This window comes from Podarcis melisellensis, assembly GCF_964234715.1.
Source record: "Podarcis melisellensis genome assembly, chromosome: 9".
Taxonomy (NCBI): domain Eukaryota; kingdom Metazoa; phylum Chordata; class Lepidosauria; order Squamata; family Lacertidae; genus Podarcis; species Podarcis melisellensis.
Window position 1 is genome coordinate 59,916,876 of NC_138541.1, and position 25,139 is coordinate 59,942,014.

Sequence of the window (25,139 nt, forward strand, 5' to 3'; positions counted from 1 at the left end):
CAAGTTAGGCGTGCACTCTCCATTCCATTTGTATGTTTTCCAATATTTTTAATTTTTTTGCTACTATAAAATACCGTGCTGAAATGTTTAAAAATCTCTGATGATCCTTGAATCTTTCCGCCAGCCTTGCCACCCTTTCCTGGCGCGCCTTTGGAGAACCACACCCCGTTCACCCTCACACCCCGTTCACGCCGCATATTCAAAAAGCCACTCACTTCCCGCCCCGCCCCCTCGCACGCTAAGAATTCTGGGAGCTGTAGTTTGCCTGGGGTGCTCCTAACTGGGGTGAGGCTCCCGCTCCCCTCACGGAACTACCAATTCCCAGTGAAAAGAGAGAGATGTGGTGGTCAAGCCACTCCGGCCCCAGCCTCTTTTATCAAAAGGTCGCTGCGTATACCGTTTCCCTAAGCAACACCTAATAAAAGCCTCCATTAAAAAATTAAAATAAAATAAAAGCGAGGCCGTGAGAGTGGCGGCCGCACACGGCTTCCTCGCCCCCCCCCCGCCCCAAATGCTTTAATTTCCCCTCAAACGCGGCCTGTCTGGACGGAGGAACCGAGGCGCTCGCTCGCTCGGCCGTCCGGAGACGGAGAGCGCGTGAGGTAAACTCTGGCCAAGCCCGGGAAAAGCCACGTCGCTGAGGCGGCGGGCCTGGGAAGATGGGCCGCGTAAGCGCCGCAGCTTCAGGGCGCTCGCCTGGATGTGCAGCAGGGATTTGAGGCCCGAGCTCCGGGGCAGCAGCAGCAGCAAGGCCGAAGCGGCCCCCGAGGCCTTGCCTGCCGCCACACCCAGCCCGCTTCCCTTAGCGCGGGAAGCCAGAGGCGACTAGGCCTCGGGCAGCGGCGTTTTCTTGGGCCTCCTCGCTGGGGGAGAAGGTAGAGGCCGGCTTGGCGGCCTCGGCCCAGCGTGACTGGGGAAACCTAGCCAAATGGGCGGGGTTTTAATTTTGATAATAAAAATATCAGCACCTTCGCCAGAGGAAGGAGGCGGAAGCGAGAGGCGGAATAAGAGACCCCGCTCGTCCCCTCAAGATCCTTGAGGACACCTCGCTCTCCCAAACGATTCCCACCCGCATTTTATGCTTCCCCACAAATCTCCCCGCCTCATCTCTCCGGTAGGAGCTGCTGTCCTCGGCCGCCTCCAAATACCTCCAGGCTCCAAAAATAAATCTCATTTCCCCTCACTTCCTCCTCCTTTCGTCCCCGATCCCTTGCATGGGCTTCTGCTTTTCCTCCCTCCGAGATCCAGGGATCCTTCGCCCCCCTGCGGATTTGTTCCAGCTCTCTCGCTCTTTTCCAGCCATCCCAGTACTGCTTTCCCAGTATCCCGCTTTCATTCATTCATCCATCCTGCAAACTCCCAAACATGCCGGCGGATACTTCGTTGGCTCTTCCGCAGCGCGAGATCTCCTAGCCCGATCGCCGCCTTCCTTTTTCGCTCCTCCCGGCCAGATCTTCGCCACCCTCCCGCCCCCGGGCCCCACTTTTCCCTCCCACTGCCCGGGCGGGAAAGGGGAGGGATCCTCCGCTGCCCTCCGGGGGGGAAATAGAGGAAAGCGGCTCTTTAAAAGCGGGGCGGCGCCGGCGCCTGGGATCCACTCGCCTGCTCGATCCCTGCCTGGCCGCATCCGCTCCTGCTCCGTCCAGCTGCGGCACAGCCTCCTTCGCTTCCTGCCCATCCAAGGCACCGGGACCGCGGATCGCTGTATGTATTCCCTTCCCTCTTTAAAATGTTTGCGGACTTTCTCCTCTTCTCCACCCTCGCTTTTCCGGGGTTGCTTCCCCCCCTTGCGCAGGATGAAACCCTTTCACCAAAGCCTTTTTCTTACCGGACAAAGGGATCGTTTGATTTTGAAGGAGGTATTACCTTGGGTTTCCGTGTATATTTCGCCTTTCGTTGATGTTAAATTTAATGGCTTTCCCTGGGAGCTTGCTGTTTAATCTAAGGCATACCAGAGATACTCCCTTTTCAGAAGAAGACTAAGGTTCCCTTTGTCAGGGCGTTTGAATGACTCTTGTGAGGGTTTTTTTTTCAACCGCTTTGCAATGCTGCTTCCTCTATCGGTATGTGGTATCCCTACATGTACACACGCAGGAATTTAAGACTCCAAATAACTTGAGACTTCAGTTCTTCTGAAAGCAGTTATTTCAGAATTGCTCTGAAATGCTCTCATTGTCCCCTTACAGATACTTGCATATAGATCTAGTGAGTTCGTTTTGGGGGTTTGTTTAAAATGGGGCTACTCTTTAGAAGTATTCGAGAATCATTTATTTTGCACAAAGATCACTCCACCAATCTATGATCTGGAATAACTACCACACCCATTTAATACTCTCTGTGTGCAGATTTAGTCTTCTGGAAGTCAATCAGGAGGCAATTTATATGTTGCCATTACTAATTTTTAACAACACATCCCATTTTACTATACTCAACACTGAAGTGTTCTTACTATAAATATTTACTTACATATGTATCCCACCTTTTATCAAAGCTTCTCAGAACTCTACATGGAAGTTGCCGTGTTTTATCCTTAAAACTACCCTGTTAAGCGAATTTGACTGAGAGTGACTGACCTGGTGGACTTTGTGACTAGGCAAGCATTTGAAGCTAGGTTTCTCCAATCCAGCACTCTTACTAACTCAAGTTCATATTGTAGCAAATGCTTAAATAATTATAGTGGCTCCTGGTCTATTTCTGGGCCCAGAATATTGGTGTCAGTCTTACGTTCAGACTGAGGCATTTGCGGTTTGGGACTGAGCTCCCTCTGGTACCTGAAAAGACACCTGCCTCCGTATCATCCTTTATGTTCAGATATTCTTTCTTCTTCCAGGTACCCTCCCCCCATATTCAAGACAGGGGCTTCTCAGTGGTGGCACCAGAACTATGGAATGCCCTTCCCAGAGAGGGGCAATAGGATGTGCCTGCTGGCTTTTGGCACCATTGAGGAATTTTGGACTGAGAGAGCAGCAACTCCACTAGCATAGCAGCGATATTATCTTGTCCTTATAATTGGTATAGGATTACTCTGCCCATGTTCTTTTGTTATATAGAGTTAGCTCACTAGTTGGGCTCAGCCTCCCTTGCAATATAAGGAATAATAATTGACTTATCTTTAGATTGCTATAAGGATTACAGCTAGACAACACATGTGAAATGCTTTGAACTCTTGAAATAATTATGCAAATGTTATTAGATAGATCTGTAAAATATTAGCCATCATTGTTAGCATAGGCATTCCATACTTTTGAAGCTGCATTCTCATGATTGGATACAGAGGTACAAAGATAGAAGATTGTTCTTTTCGCTGATGACATGTTTTCAATGAGTCTTTCGCTGGAACATATGTTAGCATGCACACACATACACATACACCTTCTCCTGGTAGCATGAATAATTTGATCAGCATAAGAATATAATATAAGAAGAGCTGGATCAAATGTAAGACCAGCATCCTGTTCTCACAGTGAATGACCAGATGTCCATGGAAAGTCTGCAAATAGGACCTGAGTGCAGCAGCCGTCCCCCCACTTGTGATTCACAGTACAGTGGTACCTTGGTTCCCGAACTCTGTTCTGGAAGCCCGTTCGACTACCAAAATGTTCGCAAACCAAGGCGTAGCTTCTGATTGGCCCCAGAAACAATGCCGACAGCTGAAAAGGACGTTTGGCTTCCAAAAAACGTTCGCAAACTGGAACATTCACTTTGCAACGTTCAAGAGCTGATTTGTTTGGGAGCCAAGCCATTCAGGAACCAAGGTACCACTGTAATGGTATTCAGAGACATCTTGCCTCTGATCCTTGAGGTAGTACATTGCCATCATGACTAGCAGCCAGCAGAAGAGGATAGTATCCCTATCTTGCATGAAAAGGAGTTTTAGTGGTCTACAGGAAGAAAACTAGAGCCGATGGAATTTCATTGGTGTAGATATGCTAAACCAAATGCTTAGCCAGCAGTGGCAAAAAGCCTCTTGGTTTTAATGGAAGATGCATCTAGCTTGACTTCTAATTTCTGCCTAGGCAAAAATGTGATAGACAAAGTATGGAAGCTGGGAGAGAAAGCCAATCAAACCAGCCCTAAAACAAATTGCCTGAAGAAGGAAAACTGAGAAATGTTGTAATTTGAACGGTTTGGGGCAGCTTCTGAGCAGCTAAGCCACAAGCAAGCACAAGGCAAACCAGTTCTTGAAATCCTCACATATTCGGTTGAGTGTCTCTTGCACAACAGACCCCTTTCCTCATTCCATCCAAGTTCAATGATTCATTTTCCTCTGCTGGGAAGGGAAAGATCCTGTTTCAGAGAGGCATGTGTGTTTGCCAGTAGCTAATAACACTAATAACGGTTGACCTTAAAAACTTTTACTTCTATTTTCCTTAAGAAAACTCAGTATCTCTCCTATGTCAATTTGCTGCATCCATACGGTGCTTCATATGGTGCCTGAGATTCTGTTCTGTTCTGTTCTTTCATTTTATTTGTTGCATTTATATCCTGCCTTTTTCTCCAAGAAGTTCAATGGTGTACATGGTTCCCCCATCTTCATTTAATCCCCACAACAGCCTTGTGGGGTAGGTTAGGCTGAGAGGTGGGTCACACAGTGAACTTCATGGCTAAGTGAGGATTTGAACCCTGATCTCTTGTGTAGCCATCTGACACTCAACCACACTGGCTCTTTTTATTTCTCTCTGTATGCCTGAAGAGCAACAATAACCCGCTGCTAATATCACTTCTTGAGAAAGGGGCTGAATGCTACTGTAATGTTCTGACGCTTTCTCCATACTCTTACCTTGAGCTGCCCATGTAAGCCTGCCTGGAGTTCTTCTGACATTCCCCTTGCAAGGTTTGTAACTCAGTCATCCTCCAGCAAGGCCTCTTGGGAGCATCAGCTGGTAATCCTATTTTGTGGCTACAATGCAGCTTTTGAATTTTTCTGTGAATATAGGCCCTTCACTCTAGCTGCTGGCGAAGCCTACAGTGTTTATCCAGGGGAGGAGGACTTGCAATGTACCATACTGTGGCTCTTTGCAAAGGCTGGTTCTCATCTAACAGGCCTGCATTTTTAAAAAAAACACTTGGTTAGCAAGAGACACAACCTCATTTGTGCCTCTCTTTTCCTCCTACCAGTTATATGCCTGCCAGATCTCTCTTAATTCTGAAAACTCCTTTGCTCAGTGATTGTGTCCAGGAGAAACGTTGGGATTCTGGGGGAGGGAAGAGGGTTGATATTGGGCCAGAGGGGCCTCTCAGCACTTTGCATAGATGCCTACCTGTGCGTAGGTTTGGATTGCACAAATTCGGAGCCTACACACCTTGCACAAAGGCAAGAATAGAAATGTGATGACCAACACATGAATGTTGGATGTGCTGGAGAGGCAGGGTCAGTTGGCATGATTGTGATATCCCACTTTTATAGGGAAAACCAGCATTTGCAAGGACCACTGGGTCAGAGACCAATGGTGCATTCAGCCCCATCAGAATACTGACTGAGGACCACATGGGCAATCGCCATAGTGTTGCCTTGTTTCCCTGGCTGGGTAAGGGACAGTTTTATGACAGCTTGGGCATCTTCATTCTCCTATTCTACCATAAGAAAAAGATTAGGAGAGCAGTGTGCACAGAACTCTGTAGCTTCCATAGTGCAAGACTCAATTTCCCCAACAGAGAAACATACAGTGCTCTTACGGCTGCGGGGTAGAGAAGCAGTATTTGTGAGCTATGTGGGTGAGGTAGCCCCCACAAATACTTGCTTGTGAAGCTGTTTAACACTTTTCTACAATGGAGACACTTGTGTTTTCACTTGGTCTTGCTAGAAAAAAGTTGCTGTCTTAATAATGATTCACAGATGTTGTTAAATGTCTTGCTGAGTTGGCGTAAGCTGGGCTTTAAAACACTTCCAAATGGAGACGGAGAATGTTTTATGCCATATTTACTGTGAATAAGTAGGAGCACTTAAGTATGTGACTGGGTTTTAGCATTCACAGTAGTTTTAAACTGAACATTTCCCAATTTTTTCTTTTTTCTCACCAGAACAATCATGTTTGAAATTAGGAAAATCTGCTGCATTGGTGCTGGTTATGTAGGTGGACCAACGTGTTCTGTCATTGCACATATGTGTCCGAAAATTAAGGTCACTGTTGTTGATGTCAATGAAGCTAGAATCAATGCATGGAATTCCGATACACTTCCAATTTATGAGGTAACTGAATTTTAATAATGCAGTTTTCCATTCTTACCTAACTATACTTGTCATGTCACATATCTCTTCTGGGCTGTATCTCATTGTTAGATGCCTCCCAAAATGTGTGCTTCCTTTACTTTTTTTATTTTGCTATCGCTATTTTTTAATGCTATTGTCATTATTAGCATGTGAATCCTACTTCCTCCAAGGAATTCAGGGTGGCAAAAGACAGGGACATCCCATTTTACCTTCACAACAGTCAAGTGAACTGAGTAGAACGGAGCAATAGTGACTGACCCAAGGCCGCTTAGTGAACTTCATGATGGAAGGGGAATTTAATGGTAATATAATAGCAAAAGAGGAGGGCTTGGACAACGGCTAAGCAGTGAGTCATATGCAACACTTCTAAGAGCTTGAAATCATTTGTGCCCCTTTAAAGGGGTGCTTAATTTTGCGCTAGGAAACGGAGCACAACCAGCAACATATCACAGGATGTAGTGTGGACTGCTCTCTTTTAGTTGCACAACTAGCAGGAGGGAAACATAATTAAAACTGCAGATGTGGGCACAGACCTGGAATTCAAAGAAAAAACTCTGGCCTCTTTTTTATGTGTAAGAGTCATATAACACATCCACGTCATTGAAAGGGTTGAGTTCCTCGATGTGGCTTAGCTCCCCGAGCCAGAAAAGTAGCCAAGTTTGTTTGTAGAAGGAACAAGAGACACTCAATCCTTGTCGCTCTATGAGGCACAAAATTGATTTGAATGTAAATGGCTGGAAGTTGTTCCAGGTTTACAGGATTAGATGCTTCAGGACAGGGCATTAGATCTGGTTATTTTCAGGCTTCCCTAAAGAACATAACATTTTACGAAAGATTATTCTTTTGCTGATTAGGGCCTGGGTTTGCCATTTGGTTATTTAAAACGAACATGCATTGCACATCCAGGAATTGCACAATTCTGTGAAGAGTCAGCACATTGTTTCTGACTGTAGAGCGGTGATTCAATTTTATCTACCTCACAAATGGTTTATTAATGGGAAACATGTCTGTTTTAAGACATGGGGAAGTGGTTGACACTGACATCAGAGCAGTGGTTAATGCTGTTTTAGGGTACACTGGCAGAAGCACAGCCATGTTTTTCAATAGAACATTGAATTATTGTTTCTGTTTAGAAAATTGCAGCAAATTGTGGCACAGAATTACACTAAATGACAATTTGTTTTAAGTCAGTCTTCAAAAAGGGATGGGGCACTTAGAATTCTGAGTTCCTTAAAATTATTGAGATTTAAAGTGCTTCCTTGTTTTTTGAATATATGACCTGATAGGGTTGCTATCAAAGGTTGTTGAGCTTGTTTTAAGGAAACTCTTGACATTGTTGAGCTTCTTTTTACAAATACGTGCCTAAAATCCAGGACAAAGCACCACCTTTGAAATCCCGGGGGAAACCAGACCTATGGCAGCCCTATGACCTGAATATGTTACTCTTAAAACAGCTGCTGGAGTTTATAGTTCAGGTTGCATCAAGGGTAAATAATGGCAAGTGACCTTTGTTAAAGCCCTGTTTCTCTGAATGAGTTAAATTTTAATCCAGAGTATAAAGTATATATACTGAGATGGATCAGTGGGAACTGGGTATGCTTCTTAATACAGTGGTACCTCGGGTTAAGTACTTAATTCGTTCCGGAGGTCCGTTCTTAACCTGAAACTGTTCTTAACCTGAAGCACCGCTTTAGCTAATGGGGCCTCCTGCTGCTGCCGTGCCGCTGGAGCACGATTTCTGTTCTCATCCTGAAGCAAAGTTCTTAACCCGAGGTACTATTTCTGGGTTAGCGGAGTCTGTAACCTGAAGGACCTCCGGAACGAATTCAGTACGTAACCAGAGGTACCACTGTACATGCCAGCCATTGTGATTGGGTTTGCACAGAATACTAAACCATGTTTTAGGGTTGCATGTACAAATTTATGCAAGCCCATCAGAGCCTCTGGCTTGAGTAGTCGCCTCTCCTCCTCCCACAGAGGCTGGGAGGAACAATGAGCCCAGGATTCAGTTTTGCTTTCCCTGATTCTTGACATTTTTATCTGCAGGCCAGAAATCCTGGTTTATGATAAACTCCAGTTAATTGGAAAACAAACCGACTTCACACCATGGTTCTGAAGTGGGCTTCTTTACCAAACTAGAGTTTATTTTGAACAATGATTCCTGGTTTGTTCATGATCACAAGCCAAGCATTAGAACAAAATATCTTGATCAAAGGGGTTGGGGGTCTCTTATGGGGAATGCATGCTGCTTGTTCAGGTATAAAGCACATTTTAACCCTTAAATAACTTGCTGATACTATTTTTCCAGCCAGGGCTAAAAGAAGTGGTAGAATCCTGCAGAGGAAAGAATCTCTTTTTTTCTACCAGCATTGATGATGCCATCAGAGATGCTGATCTTGTGTTTATTTCTGTAAGTAATTACTTTCCCCCTTGAATAATGCTAGGGGCAAGAATTTTCGGAAGTGGGAGAAAGCAGAGTCTCTTTCTCCATCTGTCTCAATAAGCTACTCTCAGCTGGCTAGTTCATGTTAGGGAGGGAGAGGTTTGCACAGATATACAAAAACCTTTCTGCCCTTTTTTGGGAGTTCCACAAGCACAAATATAAATAGTAGCAGCACTGACAATTTTGTGTGGTGCCTGCAGATTTAAATGGTAGAATAATTTTGCTTTCAGATAGTTCTTCCTAGCCTTACATGAAAATATCAAGATTTAAATCTGGGACTTTTTGTGTGGAAAACAAGTACTGTACTCCGTCACTGAGTCATAGCCCATCCCATAAAAAGTGTTGGGGGTGAGGAGAGAATGCCCCGACTGGACTTTGAAAAATGAATTGCAAATCTCATCTTGCTAACAGTGTGTTCTAGATAATCAACAAATTGGAAATCAATGGTCAGAATTCTTTTGTGTGTTGGGATTCAGACAATTCAGCTGCTGAAATGCACTCCTTTTCATAATTTAGAGAAAACGAATCAAAGGGCATGGAGAAGCAAAAAGCAATTTTGCCCCCAGAATAAAGATTTCAGAGCACTAAAGTTCTCTTCGATGCCATGAATGGCCTTTTCATAAATTGGGCATGAGCTTAGGGATGCTTCTTTAGTAGCTGTGTTGTGATAGATGGCTCTGCTAGCTCTTTCATTCACTGTGCCAGCCAGCAGCTGGATGAACCAATGGAACAGAAATCTCTCTATGTTGGAAGGAATTATATCGGCACTTCCTTTTCGTGGATGCAGCCATTCACATAACGAGGATGCAAGTTGTACCGAGGCCTGTTTTAAACTATTTTAAACTACTTTTTCTATGAAGACTCCCCCCACTCCCCAAACCTGGAAAGGGTTTTCTTCATTCAATAAATTAGGATGCATGCACGCTGTGTGACTATATGTGTTTCTGTGTTTCTTTGGGAGAGGTAGTTTGTTTCAAGAGGGGAAAAAAGAACAGCAGAGTCCTTAAGTTGAGCAGGTGAGAGAGCTAGTCTGATCTCAAAGCTCTTGTAGACATTTGGCTTTGCCACATAATCTGCATTGAGCTGTGCTGAAGAGGCCTCTGGTGGAATCCCTGAAAATTCCTCCTTTGATTGCAGCTTAATAAATATACTCAGACTGAATCCCTACCTGATGTTATTCCTCAAACACCAACTGAGATTGTAGGCTTGAAGGCAAATACACCACTGTAGTACCTAACATCTGGACTTTGATGTAAATTTGGTTTCCTTAGTTAGCCAAAGTTGAATGAGAATTTTACATTAATATGACAGCCAAGAAAGGGGATATCAACGTTTTTTCAACCTCCTAAATAAATGTCCTTTGCTTATACCTGCAACCAGGTTAATACCCCAACAAAGACCTATGGCATGGGAAAAGGTCGGGCAGCAGATCTGAAATACATTGAGGCATGTGCAAGACGGATTGTGCAGAACTCAAACGGATACAAAATTGTGACTGAGAAAAGCACCGTCCCTGTCCGTGCTGCGGAAAGCATTCGTCGTATATTTGATGCCAACACGAAACCTGACTTAAATTTGCAGGTAAAATAACCATTTTGAATTGAGTGCATTTTGATCTCTCTTTTAATTCATTTGGGGTTGGACTACATAACCCTAGGGGTGTCCCTTCCAACTTTATCATTCTGTGATTCAGATTCAGTCTTTGGTCTTTGTGTGCAGGTTCTGTCTAACCCAGAATTCCTAGCTGAAGGCACAGCAATCAAAGACCTGAAGAATCCAGACCGTGTGCTGATTGGTGGAGATGAGACGCCCGAGGGTCAGAAAGCAGTTCGCGCTCTGTGCGCTGTCTATGAGCAGTGGGTGCCCAAAGAGAAAATCCTTACAACCAACACTTGGTCATCTGAACTTTCCAAACTGGTTGGTATCCTTTGAAATTCTGACATCAACAAAGTAGAGAAAGTATGAAGTATCGGCTTAGATCTTTGGTATTTCGTTAGCCTCTGAAAAGCGATGTTATAAAATATCAGAGAAGAAGCAAGTTTCATCTGTCTTGTTTCCACAAAAAGGCTTTTGAACTGCACCACTGATTCATGCTCCCAAGGCATCATACAAAGGTTGATGGCATCTGGGCAATATTTACATGGTGTGACTGTCTGTAGCATGTTGATCCCAAGTCCTCAGCTGCTTTATCCAAGACTGTGTGGCCCACTGGTCAGAGCAGGGTAGCTAAGTCAGTAGCAGCCAGAGGCTCCCTAGGCCTGCCCAGGTCCTCGTCGTAGCAGAGTAGCCCATGTGAATAAGCCTTGAAACTGCTGCCTTGGCTTGGGAAACCCCCACTGCTATTTACAGTTAAACCTCGGTTCCTGAACGCCTCCATTTTGGAATGTTTCGGCTTCTGAATGCCAAAACCCTGGAAGTAACTGCTCCGGTTTTCAAATGATTTTCAGAAGCCGAACATGCTACATGGCTTCTGTTTTGAGTTTCCCTATTGTTTTGAGGCTTCTGCTTTTAATTTGCGGTTTGTCAAACGTTTCAGAAATCGAACGGTCTTCCAGAACGGATTACGTTCAATAGTGTACGTTGACTGTACCTTAAAGTTGATTTTGCTGACCAAGCACAAACTACCTGCCTTCCTCAGAAGAATTTTGCAACAAGCTCTATTTCATTTTGGTGGGGTTAGACAGTGCCTATTAGAAACCCTAAAGCAAATTAAATCCAACACCAGGTGGGTTTATAAAGGAAGAGATCTGAAACAAGGGGCCTGTCACTGGCTCTTGTGGCTTTAGAAGTAAATTTGGCAATCAGTATCTCAGGATATTTATTTCTTTGTCCAGTGCCAAGTTACACTATCAGGTAATATGATACGACATATGTGCCCCTGGTATTGGGGAATTGTGTGGGTGACTGTGCTTCTGATAAAGAAGTCATTATGCTCCTATAAAGTAGCTATGTTCTAACATAGATGTAATATAATAAATAGCTTTGCTAACAAAGATATATGGATTTTCTAGGACCCACTTTCTAACATTCTGTTCCCATAATAGATGTATTGTCATACTTAATCTGTCATCCGCCATTCATTTCAGCAGAAAGTAACATTCTGAGGTTGTTTTCTTGTTTCTTTTTCATCTCCAGGCAGCTAATGCTTTCCTTGCCCAGAGAATCAGCAGTATCAACTCCATAAGTGCTCTTTGTGAGGCAACAGGTGCAGACGTTGAAGAAGTTGCAAGAGCCATTGGAATGGACCAAAGGATTGGAAGCAAATTTCTGAAAGCCAGTGTTGGTAAATGCTCTCTCTCTCTCTCTCTCTCTCTCTCTCTCTCTCTCTCTCTCTCTCTTTCTCTCTTTCTCTCTTTCTCTCTTTCTCTCTTTCTGTCTTGGTTGTGACTTGTGGCAATATGGTGTTTAGACAACAGGCCTTTCTAAACATGAGTTTTGTGGCATTCTTAAGTCTGATCTTCAACCCAGATTTTTCTCAATAACAGTTGCCAATTTTTTGTGTGTGTTTTCCAAACGTTTAATTCCTTTTTTGGACTCTAGCTACAGAATCCTGCTTATTTTAACAGGACATAGAATGTTCTCAGGAGAGAAACTTCTTAAGCATATACATTTATTTGGAAGGCTCTTAAAACTGGTCAGCATTGATCCTGAAGCAAATAAGTTTTTTGGTTAGCTATCGCTGCATATAAAGGTACCCATCAGGTGTTTTTAAGGTTGCATTGAACTCTTTAGGGGTGTGTGTCTCATTAAATGTACCTAGGATCAGAGTGCACAAAGAGAAATCATACAGGTGGAGTAATGAGCTTTCCTCCTCCCCCATACAGGATTTGGTGGGAGCTGTTTTCAAAAAGATGTTCTGAACTTGGTTTATCTCTGTGAGGCTCTGAACTTGTCAGAAGTCGCTCGTTACTGGCAACAGGTAAGAATGAATTCAGTGGAAATTAAATCTCTTAATATAATTATTCTCCTCCCTTGTTAGCAAGTGTTTTGTTAGAACTGAGGATAGCATCTATTTTCACATCACTAATACTTTTGTTAATACCCCTTTTGCTGCTTTTCAGGACCAAATTATTAATCACTTTTGAGTTCTGATTGGGAAGAAAAACTACTTTCAAATATAGCAACATTTTCATTCATTTATATAGCTTTGGGATTGAGTGACAGTCTTACATCAAATACATTGCTTGGAAATAAGTCCTATTGAACCCAACAGGGCACTGCACAGTAAGGACATAGATGAGCACTTTGGGCATATTGGACCAGTCTTTTAGGCAGGAAGGAAACTACCCAGGGGAAGCAAGTAGCTGGAGTGCCCGTAGAGAATTTGTGGATTTGGCAATGGGTTCTATAATTCTATAAAGGAAAAATCCAGAGTTACAAAGTTCAGGGTTAGCAGGGAGAAGGAGAAGCCAGTATACAACAGAATCTGCACCAGCAATTGCTTAGGGTGAAGCTGACAACCTAATCAGTCTGCCTCACCCAACTACAAAAGTAGTCCCGGAAATCGATCTCACAAAATGTGCCTACAGTGGTGCCTCGCAAGACGAAAAGAATCCGTTCCGCAAGTCTCTTCGTCTTGCGGTTTTTCGTCTTGCAAAGCAAGCCCATTAGCGGCTTAGCGGATTAGTGCTATTAGCGGCTTAGCGGATCAGCTGTTTAGCGGCTTAGCGGATCAGCTGCTTAGCGGATCAGCTGATAAGCGGCTTAGCGGCTTGGGGAAAAGGGGGGGGAAGGAAAAAAACCCCACAGGAACTCGCAAGACATTTTCGTCTTGCGAAGCAAGCCCATAGGAAATTCGTTTTGCAAAGCACCTCCAAAACGGAAAACCCTTTCGTCTAGCGGGTTTTCCGTCTTGCGAGGCGTTCGTCTTGCGGGGCACCACTGTAGTTCTGATTCTTTCTGAAAGTCAGACTGCCCAGAGGGTAGGATATAGGCCACTAGTGATCCATTTTTTTCCACTTGCAGAAATTGGTAGGGAGGAGGAAGCTAGGGCCCCAGGAAATTTGACCTCTTGGTGTGGAATGGGTCTCTGGCACTGGGGAGGAAGCAGATTTCTACAACCAAAGGTCCTACAGGCTTGAAATAATCACAAGATTGGCTTTTTCTCCTATTGGGTTCAGAAATTAACTAGCCTCATTGGCCTTTTCATTGTTATTTTTTAAGAGCATGGGTTGGATCCAGACTATTAGTTGAACTTAAGTCACATTGAAATCAGCGACGCAGGTTAGTCATGATTTAATTGCTCTCATTCAAATCTATAGGACATAAGTGCAACTAACTGAAGACTAGATCCAGCCTCCTGCTTCTAAGCCATGTTGTAGAGAAACATTTGAAAATGCTGAGTGATGAGGAGTGGGAGTTTGGTGGTCATTTCTGCTACCTGGATCCCCATCATGGTCTTCTGTGATCAAATCAGAATAGCTGCTTTGCTGCCGTGATATTGCTCCTTACTTTAAAATAGCCATTTTAGACCAAATATGACTAGGAAGAATATGTACATTAATGCAGAATAAGCACATGTGTACATGTAATTGATCTGCATGCATTTTCTTTATCCTTTGGCATTTGAGATCCTGCGCACTCCTTTTATCAAGCGCAGACTCATGGAAATTACTACTAACAGTGCATTACCATTGATATAGATTCAGGTAGGTAGCCGTGTTGGTCTGACGCAGTCAAAATATAACTGAAGAAGTTTGCATGCGCACGAAAGCTTATACCAAGAACAAACTTAGTTGCTCTAAGGTGCTACTGGACAATTTTTTTATATATTACCATTGATGTGGCTCTCTGCATCCAATCCAATTGCAGGTGATCGACATGAACGACTATCAGAGGAGAAGATTTGCTTCTCGGATCATTGACAGCTTATTTAACACTGTCACCGACAAGAAGATTGCTATTTTGGGATTTGCATTCAAGAAAGACACCGGAGACACAAGGTAACACAAAGTTGGCTCAAGCTGCAATTGTAAAAGTTACCCATTCTCTGAGCTGCTTCATGCCATGAGCCAAAACAGACCCAACCTGCATTCAGAGGAAAACAGGACACTGTTCCCAAAATAAATGCCAAAGATTGTACCCTTAGGTGTTGCACTGATATAAAGCTTCCATCAGCAGAGTGAAGAGGGGAGCTGTTTTCAGCACATTCCCTAAATATGCTCCAGAAGAAAGCCCTTGAGGAAGATTTGGGTGAGTGGGTGTGCTCAGGGGGCTGTTGGAGGGAGGGGAAACTGCTGGAGATAGCTGCTTTCCATTCTGCTGACAGAAGTCCCCCCCCCAGTGGAGCAACACTGTTGCATACAACCTCAATAACTTGTTTATTATTGCAGCATTATTGCCCATCTTTCTATTCAAAAGGCTCTTTGTTTTTGCATGAGGTCTCTTTAACAGTCTTGCTGCATAACCTATGGACATTCTCAGTTGTGTGAACTTTAAAATCTCTTTTCCAAGCAGCGATGTAGCTTATGGAGAGGAGAACTCCACAGGTAAAGGAATATGCCATATGAGCCTCTGCTTCTCCCACTGATTCACTGGAGGAGAAACCCTTGCATCTTGGGGAACTTCTGAAAACATTAGATGGGGCATGTGGGACTGTGCCACAATGGGGAATGGCAGTTACCTGGGATGCTCCCATGTCCTAAGGAGAGAGGGTTGTGCTCACCAACGTTCTGACCCTGACCCTCGATTGGTTGAGTCAGGGAATTCCCCCTCTTTCCTTCCATCTTCTGGCCCTCACTTTTGACTCTAGAGAGAGTTGTGCAGTTGGCGCATGTTGCAACAAGCTTGTGCCTTGAGACACAGGTTTCTCTGAATATGAGTTTCTCCCTAAAGGGGGCAATTTGCAGGAAACAGTTGCTAAATTCTCACAGGCCCATTGACCTCCTGTGACCCATTTGCCTTTGGGGTTTTCTTGCAGCCACTTACCCATGCCCCCTGGGCAGTCTCCAGCCTCTTTGGCCCACCCATCAATCATCCCTGTAACCCAGAGGGTTATGTTGCATAGAGATTCCCAAAAATGGGGAGAGGTTCCGACTCAAGGTGGAAATTCTGCCCTATTAAAGAGGGGGTTTTTTCTGGCCAGAATTCCAAGAACTGCACAACTAGTTCCTTGTGCCCTAGGACTTGTCTTAAACAGTAGCCCGCTCCTGCAGACACTTGTGCAAACTGCTTTTGAAACCAAGGTGACTTTTAGAAGTAATTTGTGCTATGGCATGGAGCTGGGTTGCTTTTTAAAGAAAATAACAAGATTTTAAAAATCCCACTAGGTATGTCCAAGCCCTAGGTGCCTGTGAAAGTACTTTTTGCATTCTGCTCTTTGTAGGTTCTATCTTTATGGGTTCGAAATGTCATCTATAGGACCCTGAGAACTAGAAACTTTCTTGTTATAACATGAAAAAAGAAGGCTGTGATAGTTAAGAATGGGAATTCTGTGGCAGACACCAGTTTCTAGTGAACAAAAGGGTAACTTTCCTGGTTTTGAGTTCATGACACAAGCCAGGTAATTGGATAACAATATAACTGATAGGATAGATAATTTCCCCTTGACCTGTTAAATTGATGGAACTTTGTTATTTACCCGAGCTTAGCTTATTTGGAGCTCTGATTTATCTGCCCAGCAATTGTTCTTGGCTTGTGGTGAGTTCAGTGCACATTTAAAGCTGGCTGTGCAGACAGATGTTCATCCAGTTGCTCAGTAGTGCAGCTTGATTGAGTTTTAGTGCTACAGACCTCACAAAAGATCAAAAACCAGTCTGATGGGGCAACGGACCATACAGTGGAAGCTTAATTGTGTATCCAGTTGTAATGCAGTGAAAAACGGATTTTGGTCATATAAACAGGTGACATGGAAGATCAGATTTGGCGCAAGTTAAAAGGGGAGTTTAATTAAGGCTCATGTTAAGACAGTGGAATATTATGAGACAGAGAGAGGGAGACACAGAGGAGGAGGGAGTTGTATTTTTAAAAAATGTTCTGGAGACACTGGCTCTAATATAATATAGTTTCTGTACAATCTGCAACTAATTTGCCATCTGATAACTTCTTTTCTAGTTACCTTTGGCCTGGAGTGGCCCTTCTCTGTTTATGGCTTTAGGATTAATAGAGTAAGCCAAGGCCATGACTCAGCAGTAATTCCCTGATTTTTACCGTTTGAGTTGACAAAAGCTCTGTTAACCACAGCTTTTAAGAGGAAAAGATGGCATTTTTTTGAGACCTTTACAGTGCAGAATGGCAAGCTTGGAAAAATGTTGTGGCAAGGTGGGGAAAGCTGCTGGAAAGCTGTGTTTTGTTTCTATTCCTTGTTTATTCATTTGGTTTTGCTAGTAGCAAAACCTTACAATATAAGACTTACTCTTGCAAGATAAGACTATGACAACAAGGGACACTGTTTCCCCAGGTTTGTCCGATCATGATGATCATGCAAATGATTTGATTTCCGGGAGGCTTCAGATGCCAGATTTATAGTGCTAGCCTTTGTCTGTTTACTTGGAAATAAAGTTTCACTGTGTTCAAGGGGACTTACTAAGGAGTAAGTTACTAAGAAGTTAAGATCCCGTAGGGCACCAACTACCTCCTGCCCACTTGCATTCCACAAATCACATTGCAGCTTGTAGTTACTGAATGCAACATTCTCATGAAGCCTTCTCAGTAAAAAGTTGATGGGGTTGTGTGTGTTTTCTGTAGAGAGTCCTCCAGCATCTACATCAGCAAGTATTTAATGGATGAAGGAGCGAAACTTCATATCTACGACCCTAAAGTGCTAAAGGAACAAATCATCCTAGATCTTTCTCATCCAGGTGTATCTGAAGATGATCAAGGTGAGTGGGGCTTGCTTTTTACAAGCTCCTCCAGCTCTGAGGGTATAGGATTGTCTGTACAATAAAAACAAGCTGCTATTCTTCTTCTTCTTCTTCTTCTTCTTCTTCTTCTTCTTCTTCTTCTTCTTCTTCTTCTTTGGCGATCACTCATAGCTGATTGTCTTCCATGAACACAGTCTTAGCAGGGAGTCAGTAAGTGACTGTGAAGGCTAATTCTGGATCCACACGTCCTTCCACAGTGGGGACATAGGTTTCTGGGCGGGAGTTGATCACAGGTGAGGGTTTGCCAAGCATGCCTTCCTCTTAGCACGTTTCTCCTTTGTGCCCTGAGTTCGTGCTTCTTCAGAGTTCATGACACCTTTGGTAAAGGCTGTTTTCCAACTGGAGCGCTCACAGGCCAGTGTTTCCCAGTTATCAGTGGGAAACCCTTAAAAACAGTAGCAAAACCTAGAGCATGTTCCTCCTTCCATCTAGTGCAGGACATTTTGGAGTAAAGCTGTTTAAGAGTCAGAAGTGAAGAACACCGATGTGTCTCTTTCAAGAGGTAGTTTCACAGGACTGAGGCATAAACTGGAAAACTCCTGTTCCTTACTGCTGACAACTCAAATGCTCAAATGGAACAGACCTCCCATTGATAACCATAAAAGGCAAGCGAGCTGATTTGTTAGGCTGTAATTAAAGTTGAGTTTGACCAAACTGCAGGATGCAGTGGAAGACAGGAGTGCCTGGCATGCTCTGGTCCAAGGGGTCACAAAGATTCAGACATGACTAAACAACAACAAATTAAAGTTGTAGGTGGGTTGTGTATCTGTGGAAAGTGGGGTTGGGGCAGTTCATAGTATGGCATGTGGGGTCCAGAGAATCTCTTTTTTGAGTTTTAAAGCACGTTCCTAGTCCTCATCACTATACAGTTGAGCTTGATAGTGTATAGGAAATATCTGATGAAATGCTGGGTGTCAGAGGAGTTGCTGAATAAGATTTTCAGCACGAAGTGTACTGCAGCCAAAATTCAGCCATCCTCAATGCTCCGCTTTAGTTACTGATTTATTAGTACAGAGTACACAGAGTCCTGACTATAACTGCATACTGAACTATAATAGCAGAGATCGCAAGCTATTGCCCAGTCAAAGTCCTTTATGCTTTCTAAGTCCAGAATAATCCTAGGCAGTCACTGTACTACAACTAGAAAGACGGTGCTGCTGAACTAGTGGGACAGCTGCCGTCACCAGTGTGTGCTCAGCCTGGAAAAGGAGGGGCAAAATGCACAACTAGAAAATGCACATGGCAGGGAAACAACAGGCATGTCCCCAGTGTCCCTGGAAACTGCCAGTGCCCACCAGTCGGGGACTGTCCTACTGCCAGTATCCAGATACTGCCCATACATTGGGTGGGTGGGGATTATGAATTCTCCACAACTGATACACACACATGCCAGCATCGACACATAAGCATCACACAGGATCATACTGCGATGCTGCCATTCCATCAGCCCCAATGGCACAGCAACCAACAGCCCAACTGCTCCCAGTCCCCAAGCAGCCCTCCAGGCAGGGGTGTGGAGCTCCTCCTATGCCTTTACCACTTCTGCTTTCAAGCCCAAAGGGGGGAGGAAGAATCACCACCCAACACCCACATAGTTTCCTGGCCGGGATGCCTTCAGACATCACACACAGCCGTTCTGGGCCAAGAGTTCAAGACCAGCCTGTGGAATGGTTGGCAGCATGTTCCATCAGTGCATCTGAAACCTATCCATCACAGCAGCGAGATGAGCGCCACGCACCATAGTCAAATTTGACTGGAATTAACTGTCATGGGGTCCTTTACAGCAGCAGTGTATTTGGCCTTGATTTAAAACATTTTCATCCTATCCTTCAGCCAGAAAAAGCCTCCCCAGACCCTGTGCCAGCAAATGTTTGGCATAAAATGGTGCCACAAATCTCTCATTGAAATCAATTCACAGGGAGAATACTATGAAGATGATGTACAGGTGGCATCAAACCCCAACAAAACTTGCCAAAGTGTATAAAAACAGATCACCCATGTGTTGGAAATGTTAAAAAGAGAAAGGGTCCTATCTACACATGTGGTGGAATTGTATAGAAATCCATGAATTTTGGAATAATATATACAAGGAACTCAAAAAAACTACTTAAACTTAATTTTAAAAAAGACTGCGGAAATTTTCCTCCTAAGCATGCTGCCAAAGCAACTTGGAAAATCAAAAAGACCATTGACCATGTATGGGATAAGAGCTGCCAGAATATCAGTGGCAAGAAACTGGAAGAGTCAATCAATACTCAGTATAGTGGATTGGCAGAATCTAATGGTAGAATACCTGCAACTAGCAAAGATGACAAAAAGAGTAAGACAGACAAAACAGAGAGACTATAAGGAATTGAGAATATATAAAGAATACTTAGAAAATTATGGTGTAAACAGAAATCTGGCAGAATTAGACTGATCCTTGAAATTCATAAAAGGTAACAGGTATAATGAAAAATCACAAGAAACAGGTAACTGTGCGGTATAATGTATATAACAGATAAAGTACAATGAGAATACTTGAAAGTCTTTTTAAATGTTTGCAGCACTTTTTATTTCTAATTGTGTGAATAATCAATGTATTAACAAAATACTTAATGTTGAGGAATTCCATAATTACGTATGTTTTTTCTTTTCTTTTTTCCTTGATTTTATACCCTTGTCCTTATCTTGCGTTTTTCTTTTTTCTTCTTTGTTTGTTTGTTTGTTTGTTTGTTTGTTGTAAGCTTGTAATGGCAAATACTGTATGGATGTATTCATTTTAACTCAATAAAGATTGACTAAAAGATAATAGTGAAATCAATTCACACTCCTGCTATTTCTCTTCCTCCCTGCTCCTTACAGTGTCTCGACTAGTCACCATTAGCAAAGACCCGTATGAAGCCTGTGATGGAGCCCATGCCCTAGTTATCTGCACCGAGTGGGACATGTTTAAGGTAAACAGAGTGCCATTTAGCAACATTCAGAAGAACCAGGGCTAGCAACTGCCATCCCTGAAACAGCCTCTGAGTTGTTGGTTTTTTTTAATATATAGGAGCTGGATTACGAGCGAATTCACAAAAAGATGTTGAAGCCAGCGTTCATCTTTGATGGCAGAAGAGTCCTTGATGACCTTCATAATGAATTGCAGAGCATTGGCTTCCAAGTAAGTTTTGCTTTTGCCCATCCACTAATTCACATTAAAATCCTTGCATGGTTTTAGAGGGAAGCAGAGCAAGGATTTGTGCAATTCCTACACCATCATGGCCTCTTTTGGTATTAATCTGAGTGTACTGAGAGTGCTGCGTATTTTCTAGGCTTTATAGAATCATACAGTTGGAAGGGGTCATCTACCAACCCCCTGCAATGTGGGAATCTCCACTAAAGCATCCATGACAGATGGCCATCCAACCTCCAATGAAGGAGAGTCCACCACGTTCCAAGGGAATCCATCCACTGTCAGAACGGTTCTTACCATCAGAAAGTTATTCCTGATGTTTGTTTGGAATCTCCTTTCTTGTAACTTGAAGCTGTATGATAAGTCAGAATATAGAAATGATTACCCGTGTTGTTCCAGGCAGGTATTGGTTTGTAGGATGTTGGTGGTGGGCCTGGACAGTGTCTTGGGCAATACATACCTTAGGCTGCATACTGTGGTGGCGCCTTGGGCAATGCCAGAGTCTTCAGCAGCAGTGCATGACTTTTATCTGTGGAGATACCTGTGCACAAACCTTGAGTCATTCCTGGATGTAGCTAAGTTACTTGTTCTAAACCACTTAGCCTCTTGAGCTTGCTAATCAGAAGGTTGGTGGCTTGAATCCCTGTGACAGGGTGAGCTCCTGTTGCTCTGTCCCAGTTCCTGCCAACCTAGTAGTTCGAAAGCATGCCAGTGCAAGTAGATAAAGAGGTATCACTGCGGCAGGAAGGTAAACAGTTTTCTGTACGCTCGGACTTCTGTCACGGTGTCCCGTTGCACCAGAAGTGGTTTAGCCATGCTGGCCACATGACCCAGAAAGCTGTCTGTGGGCAAACACCGACTCCCTCGGCCTAAAAGCAAGATGAGCGCCGCAACCCTGTAGTCACCTTTGACTGGACTTAACTGTCTAGGGGTCCTTTACCTTTACCTTACCATGAACTTGCATGCTTTTGTCCTAAAAGTTGCCAATATTCTGCAGCTTGGCAAGCAACTGGAGAAAAAATAAAGGACGATTCAGCAGAAAGCTTTGTACTCACACCAAGGATGTGGCTGACCAGCCCATTCAGAATAACGAAAAGGTTTTTGTCCAGATCAAATTGGCTAGAAACCCTGGTTATTTATCATTTATTATCTTAGTTGTTAAATTTCTATACTGCCCTTCATCCAAGGATCACATGTGCTTTGCAATATAAAAGCACAATCTGGAGCTCATTTTCCTCTCTCAGGTATGCCTGCTTGATTTGGGGCGAACCATTGTCTGCATTAAGTAGGTTGATATGATGTGCATGGTCCTGATTTTGGGTGGGGGACAGGAGTGAATTGTCTTTAGTTCCCTCATTATACCATTGTAAGGTTCTTAATACACCTAGTGAGAATGAGAACCAGCCTAAGGCGTTCATACATCCTCCCTGTCTTTGCAACATTTATCTTGCATAGAAGGTAATAGTTGTGGAATATTCTGGTTCAGATATCTGAAGGAAAGATGTCCCTGAACTCTAGATATTGAAACCTTTCTGTAGCACTAGCAACATGCAGGATACATTTTAGAAACAAGGGATCTCCTGGCTTGATTGCTGCCTTCTATATGCACTGATCAGAACCTGGTAGAAACACACAAACCTAGGCATGTTCTCAGTCTTGGCACATTAGAGATGTTGGGTTGGGGAGGGACATTTATGCCTGAACTGGCCCAAGAGGACCGTGTGACTTCAGAAGGCACTTGTGAAATCCCATTTTGGGTCCTAACATCATTTTGGGAACACCAGCGGTTGTATACTTTGCCTGACTTAACCTCCCTATGTTTTGTTCCCTTCAGATTGAGACAATTGGGAAGAAGGTGTCAGCAAAAAGGATTCCGTTTGCTTCTTCATGTGACATACCAAAGTTTAGCTTGCAAGATCCTCCTCTCAAGAAGCCAAGGGTATAGGTTTCAATTGTCACAGAAGGGCTCTTCCCATGGGAGCTGTAAACCAGCATGAATTAAAACAAAAAACGGGGGGAAATGGGACACAATGGAGCCAAAGTTAAGTGCTTGTCCTTTTGATATCAATGGGACAGGTAACCATGTCCTCAAAGATTTCCTCTTGAGATCAACAGGACTAAAAAGTACTTAACTCTGACTGAATCATGCTGAATATTTTCTCATAATGAAGACATTTTTTTCAATAATAGCATTGTAGCTGGGACATTTCAATCCAGAATCTGTTTTATAATCTCTATTTTTATAATACTGGAACTTTTGTCATTGAAGTGAAAAACTGTACAGTCATAGATGATTTTAGTAATTTTTATATATATAAAAACTCAGCTTCAACCTTCCAAGACTTCCTACTCTGTGAGGTTTACAAACTGCACTTTAAATTTTTACGATGTATGTTGCAATCCAAAAGAAAAAAGGGATTTTCCCATCTTGTTTGATACGCTAATCTGTACTATGCCACGCAACATTGTTCATTTTAATTTGACTCTAGGCAGGTGTGGGCAGCTTGCTGAAGGATAGCTTTTCTTTTTACCATAATATGTGAACCACGGGGCTCAATGGAAGGTCTGTTGCTCCCATGAAACACCACATCTTCCAATTTTGGTGTTGGGATGGCTGCAGAGATGGTTTTCGGGATCAGAAGGCAGCCTGAGGTCAATACATTCCTTGTGGTAACATTATAATAAAATCAATGATTATTTGTTATCCTGAGACTTGTCCCTGCCTGGGACAAGCTGCCTCATTCCTATCCTATCCTTTTAGCAGCAGGTTCTTGTCTATAAAATAACATACCTCTATAGAAGTGTAGAACTGGCTGAAAATATGGTACTTAGCAGTATATGAATCATATGCAATATAACTTTACAAACCTGAGAGCCCTATTAAAGAGGAATGGTCTGGATATGTGCTCTATATTTTGCTAACTGTTCTACCATTACAGCAAGACTGTAACTAGCCACAAACCTGATCATCAGAAGTCATTAAAAATCCTCCCAAGGCGAGCAGGAAGATAAGCTTTTTATAACAGGGAGTCTGTACTTTATTCTCTTAGGTACACAAGCATGGGCTAGTAGCTTTTACAGCCTCCACTGAAAGTTAGAGAATAAGGAAGTTTTCGCTTCCTATTGTAGCCAAAAGCTGCTTCTATTTGGTTTCAACAACTTTTGATTTCATCCAGAAATAAAGGTTAAGTGGTTTTTCCAAGTTTCTGCAGTGGCTCTGAAGTCAAATCCTTGCTACAGCTAATGCTGTCTTTACTAGAAGATCACACCAGGTCCAGTTCTCTCTAGATCATAGATTTAATTTTATTAGAGCAAGGGTTCTTAAAGTGAAAGCTCTGCATGTTGGTAAAAACAGGCAGCTTCCTCCTTTCCCCATTACCAGGGCATTGAGCTAGGAAGCGGAATTCCAATCAGCGCATTGTTAGTAGCTCTTTAATCTATTCAACTTGCTAAAAGTCATATAACGTTTTAAATTGTTTTTTGGGCTTCCTACATTCTTATACTTCGGAAGTGGAAGCAGAGCAAAAGCTCACAATCCTTCCTCTTTCCTTCGATCAACTGCAAGCACTGCTCCCTAGAACTGCCTTTCTGGCAAAACAGTCTCCCAAACCATTTTCATTAACATATATTTTTGCATTAAGTCCAATTTCTGGAAGGGACATCACTCATAAAGCAACCGCATATCATTCATGACTGCCGTGAAACACAATGGTTTCCCACTGCTGTTTCAACACTTAACGCTCAAGAATATTGCCAGAACAAAAAGTTCACATAGTTGCAGCAGAACAGAACCTTATGTCATATATTATAATCTGCTTACTACCTCACTGTGATTACAAAAATAAATCTTTGTCTACTCATTGGTAACAGTCTACTGTGATGCTTAGCTTTTTCCAGCATTAAGTTGGTTCTATTAAATACCTTTGAGGCAGGGGAGGACATTCCCAGCATGAGATATATAACGAAAACCATGGTATTCCTCCCAGCCCTAAAAAGTATTGATGAGGATGCTAAATATTATCAGTGCGGCATAACCTTCAAATGACACCATGCTGTTGCAAACCTTTTGAAGGGTTTCTGCAGTCCCACCCCACAATGAACACACCTTCACTACACCTCCTTATAACGGTACAGTTGTTTCATCAAAAAAAATTTTTTTTAATCCATCCTTCCAACCCTAAATACACACACAGAAATTTCAGGGATTAGTACTGCAAAATGGAAGACTTAAGTGTGAAGTATAGAAATATGCAGCATTTTTTAAAAAAAATACTTGATGGGGTTAGAAAAGAGGCCCCCTCCCCTTGGAATTGATAAAACACCTCCTTAGATCAATATTAATTATTGGGTTTTAGTCCCAGCTGTGCAGTGCTCAATTTCTAACAGTTTGTTTGGACAAAATACTAAGATCAAATTTTCCTCCTCTGTAAAGGATAATTCCAATTTCCATAAAGATCCATTCCCTTT

At 43.1% G+C, this 25,139-nt stretch overlaps 1 protein-coding gene across 2 annotated transcripts; it reads left to right on the forward strand.

Moving 5' to 3' along the window:
- Positions 1–527: 527 nt before the first annotated feature.
- Positions 528–24,539, forward strand: UGDH (UDP-glucose 6-dehydrogenase). Of its 2 annotated transcripts, none has more exons than XM_081924556.1 (12): positions 528–602; positions 6,022–6,190; positions 8,520–8,621; positions 10,035–10,235; positions 10,374–10,571; positions 11,790–11,937; positions 12,479–12,573; positions 14,466–14,596; positions 17,340–17,473; positions 20,360–20,451; positions 20,550–20,660; positions 22,507–24,539. In XM_081924556.1, the coding sequence occupies exons 2-12, from the start codon at positions 6,029–6,031 to the stop codon at positions 22,615–22,617; spliced, it is 1,485 nt and encodes a 494-aa protein (XP_081780682.1). In that variant the 5' UTR covers positions 528–602; positions 6,022–6,028; the 3' UTR covers positions 22,618–24,539. The 2 variants fall into 2 exon arrangements, with proteins under 2 accessions (XP_081780682.1, XP_081780681.1); XM_081924555.1 differs by lacking the exon at positions 528–602 and adding an exon at positions 668–1,704.
- The last annotated feature ends 600 nt before the right edge of the window (positions 24,540–25,139 follow it).

What these genes read in the sequence shown, in the direction of transcription:
- UGDH (XM_081924556.1), top strand. Translation starts at nt 6,029, where the DNA reads ATGTTTGAAATTAGGAAAATCTGCTGCATTGGTGCTGGTTATGTAGGT. An exon ending in CATCTGAACTTTCCAAACTG is followed by an intron (nt 10,572 to 11,789) that starts GTTGGTATCCTT and finishes TTTCATCTCCAG; the next exon opens with GCAGCTAATGCTTTCCTTGC. An exon ending in TCGCTCGTTACTGGCAACAG is followed by an intron (nt 12,574 to 14,465) that starts GTAAGAATGAAT and finishes ATCCAATTGCAG; the next exon opens with GTGATCGACATGAACGACTA.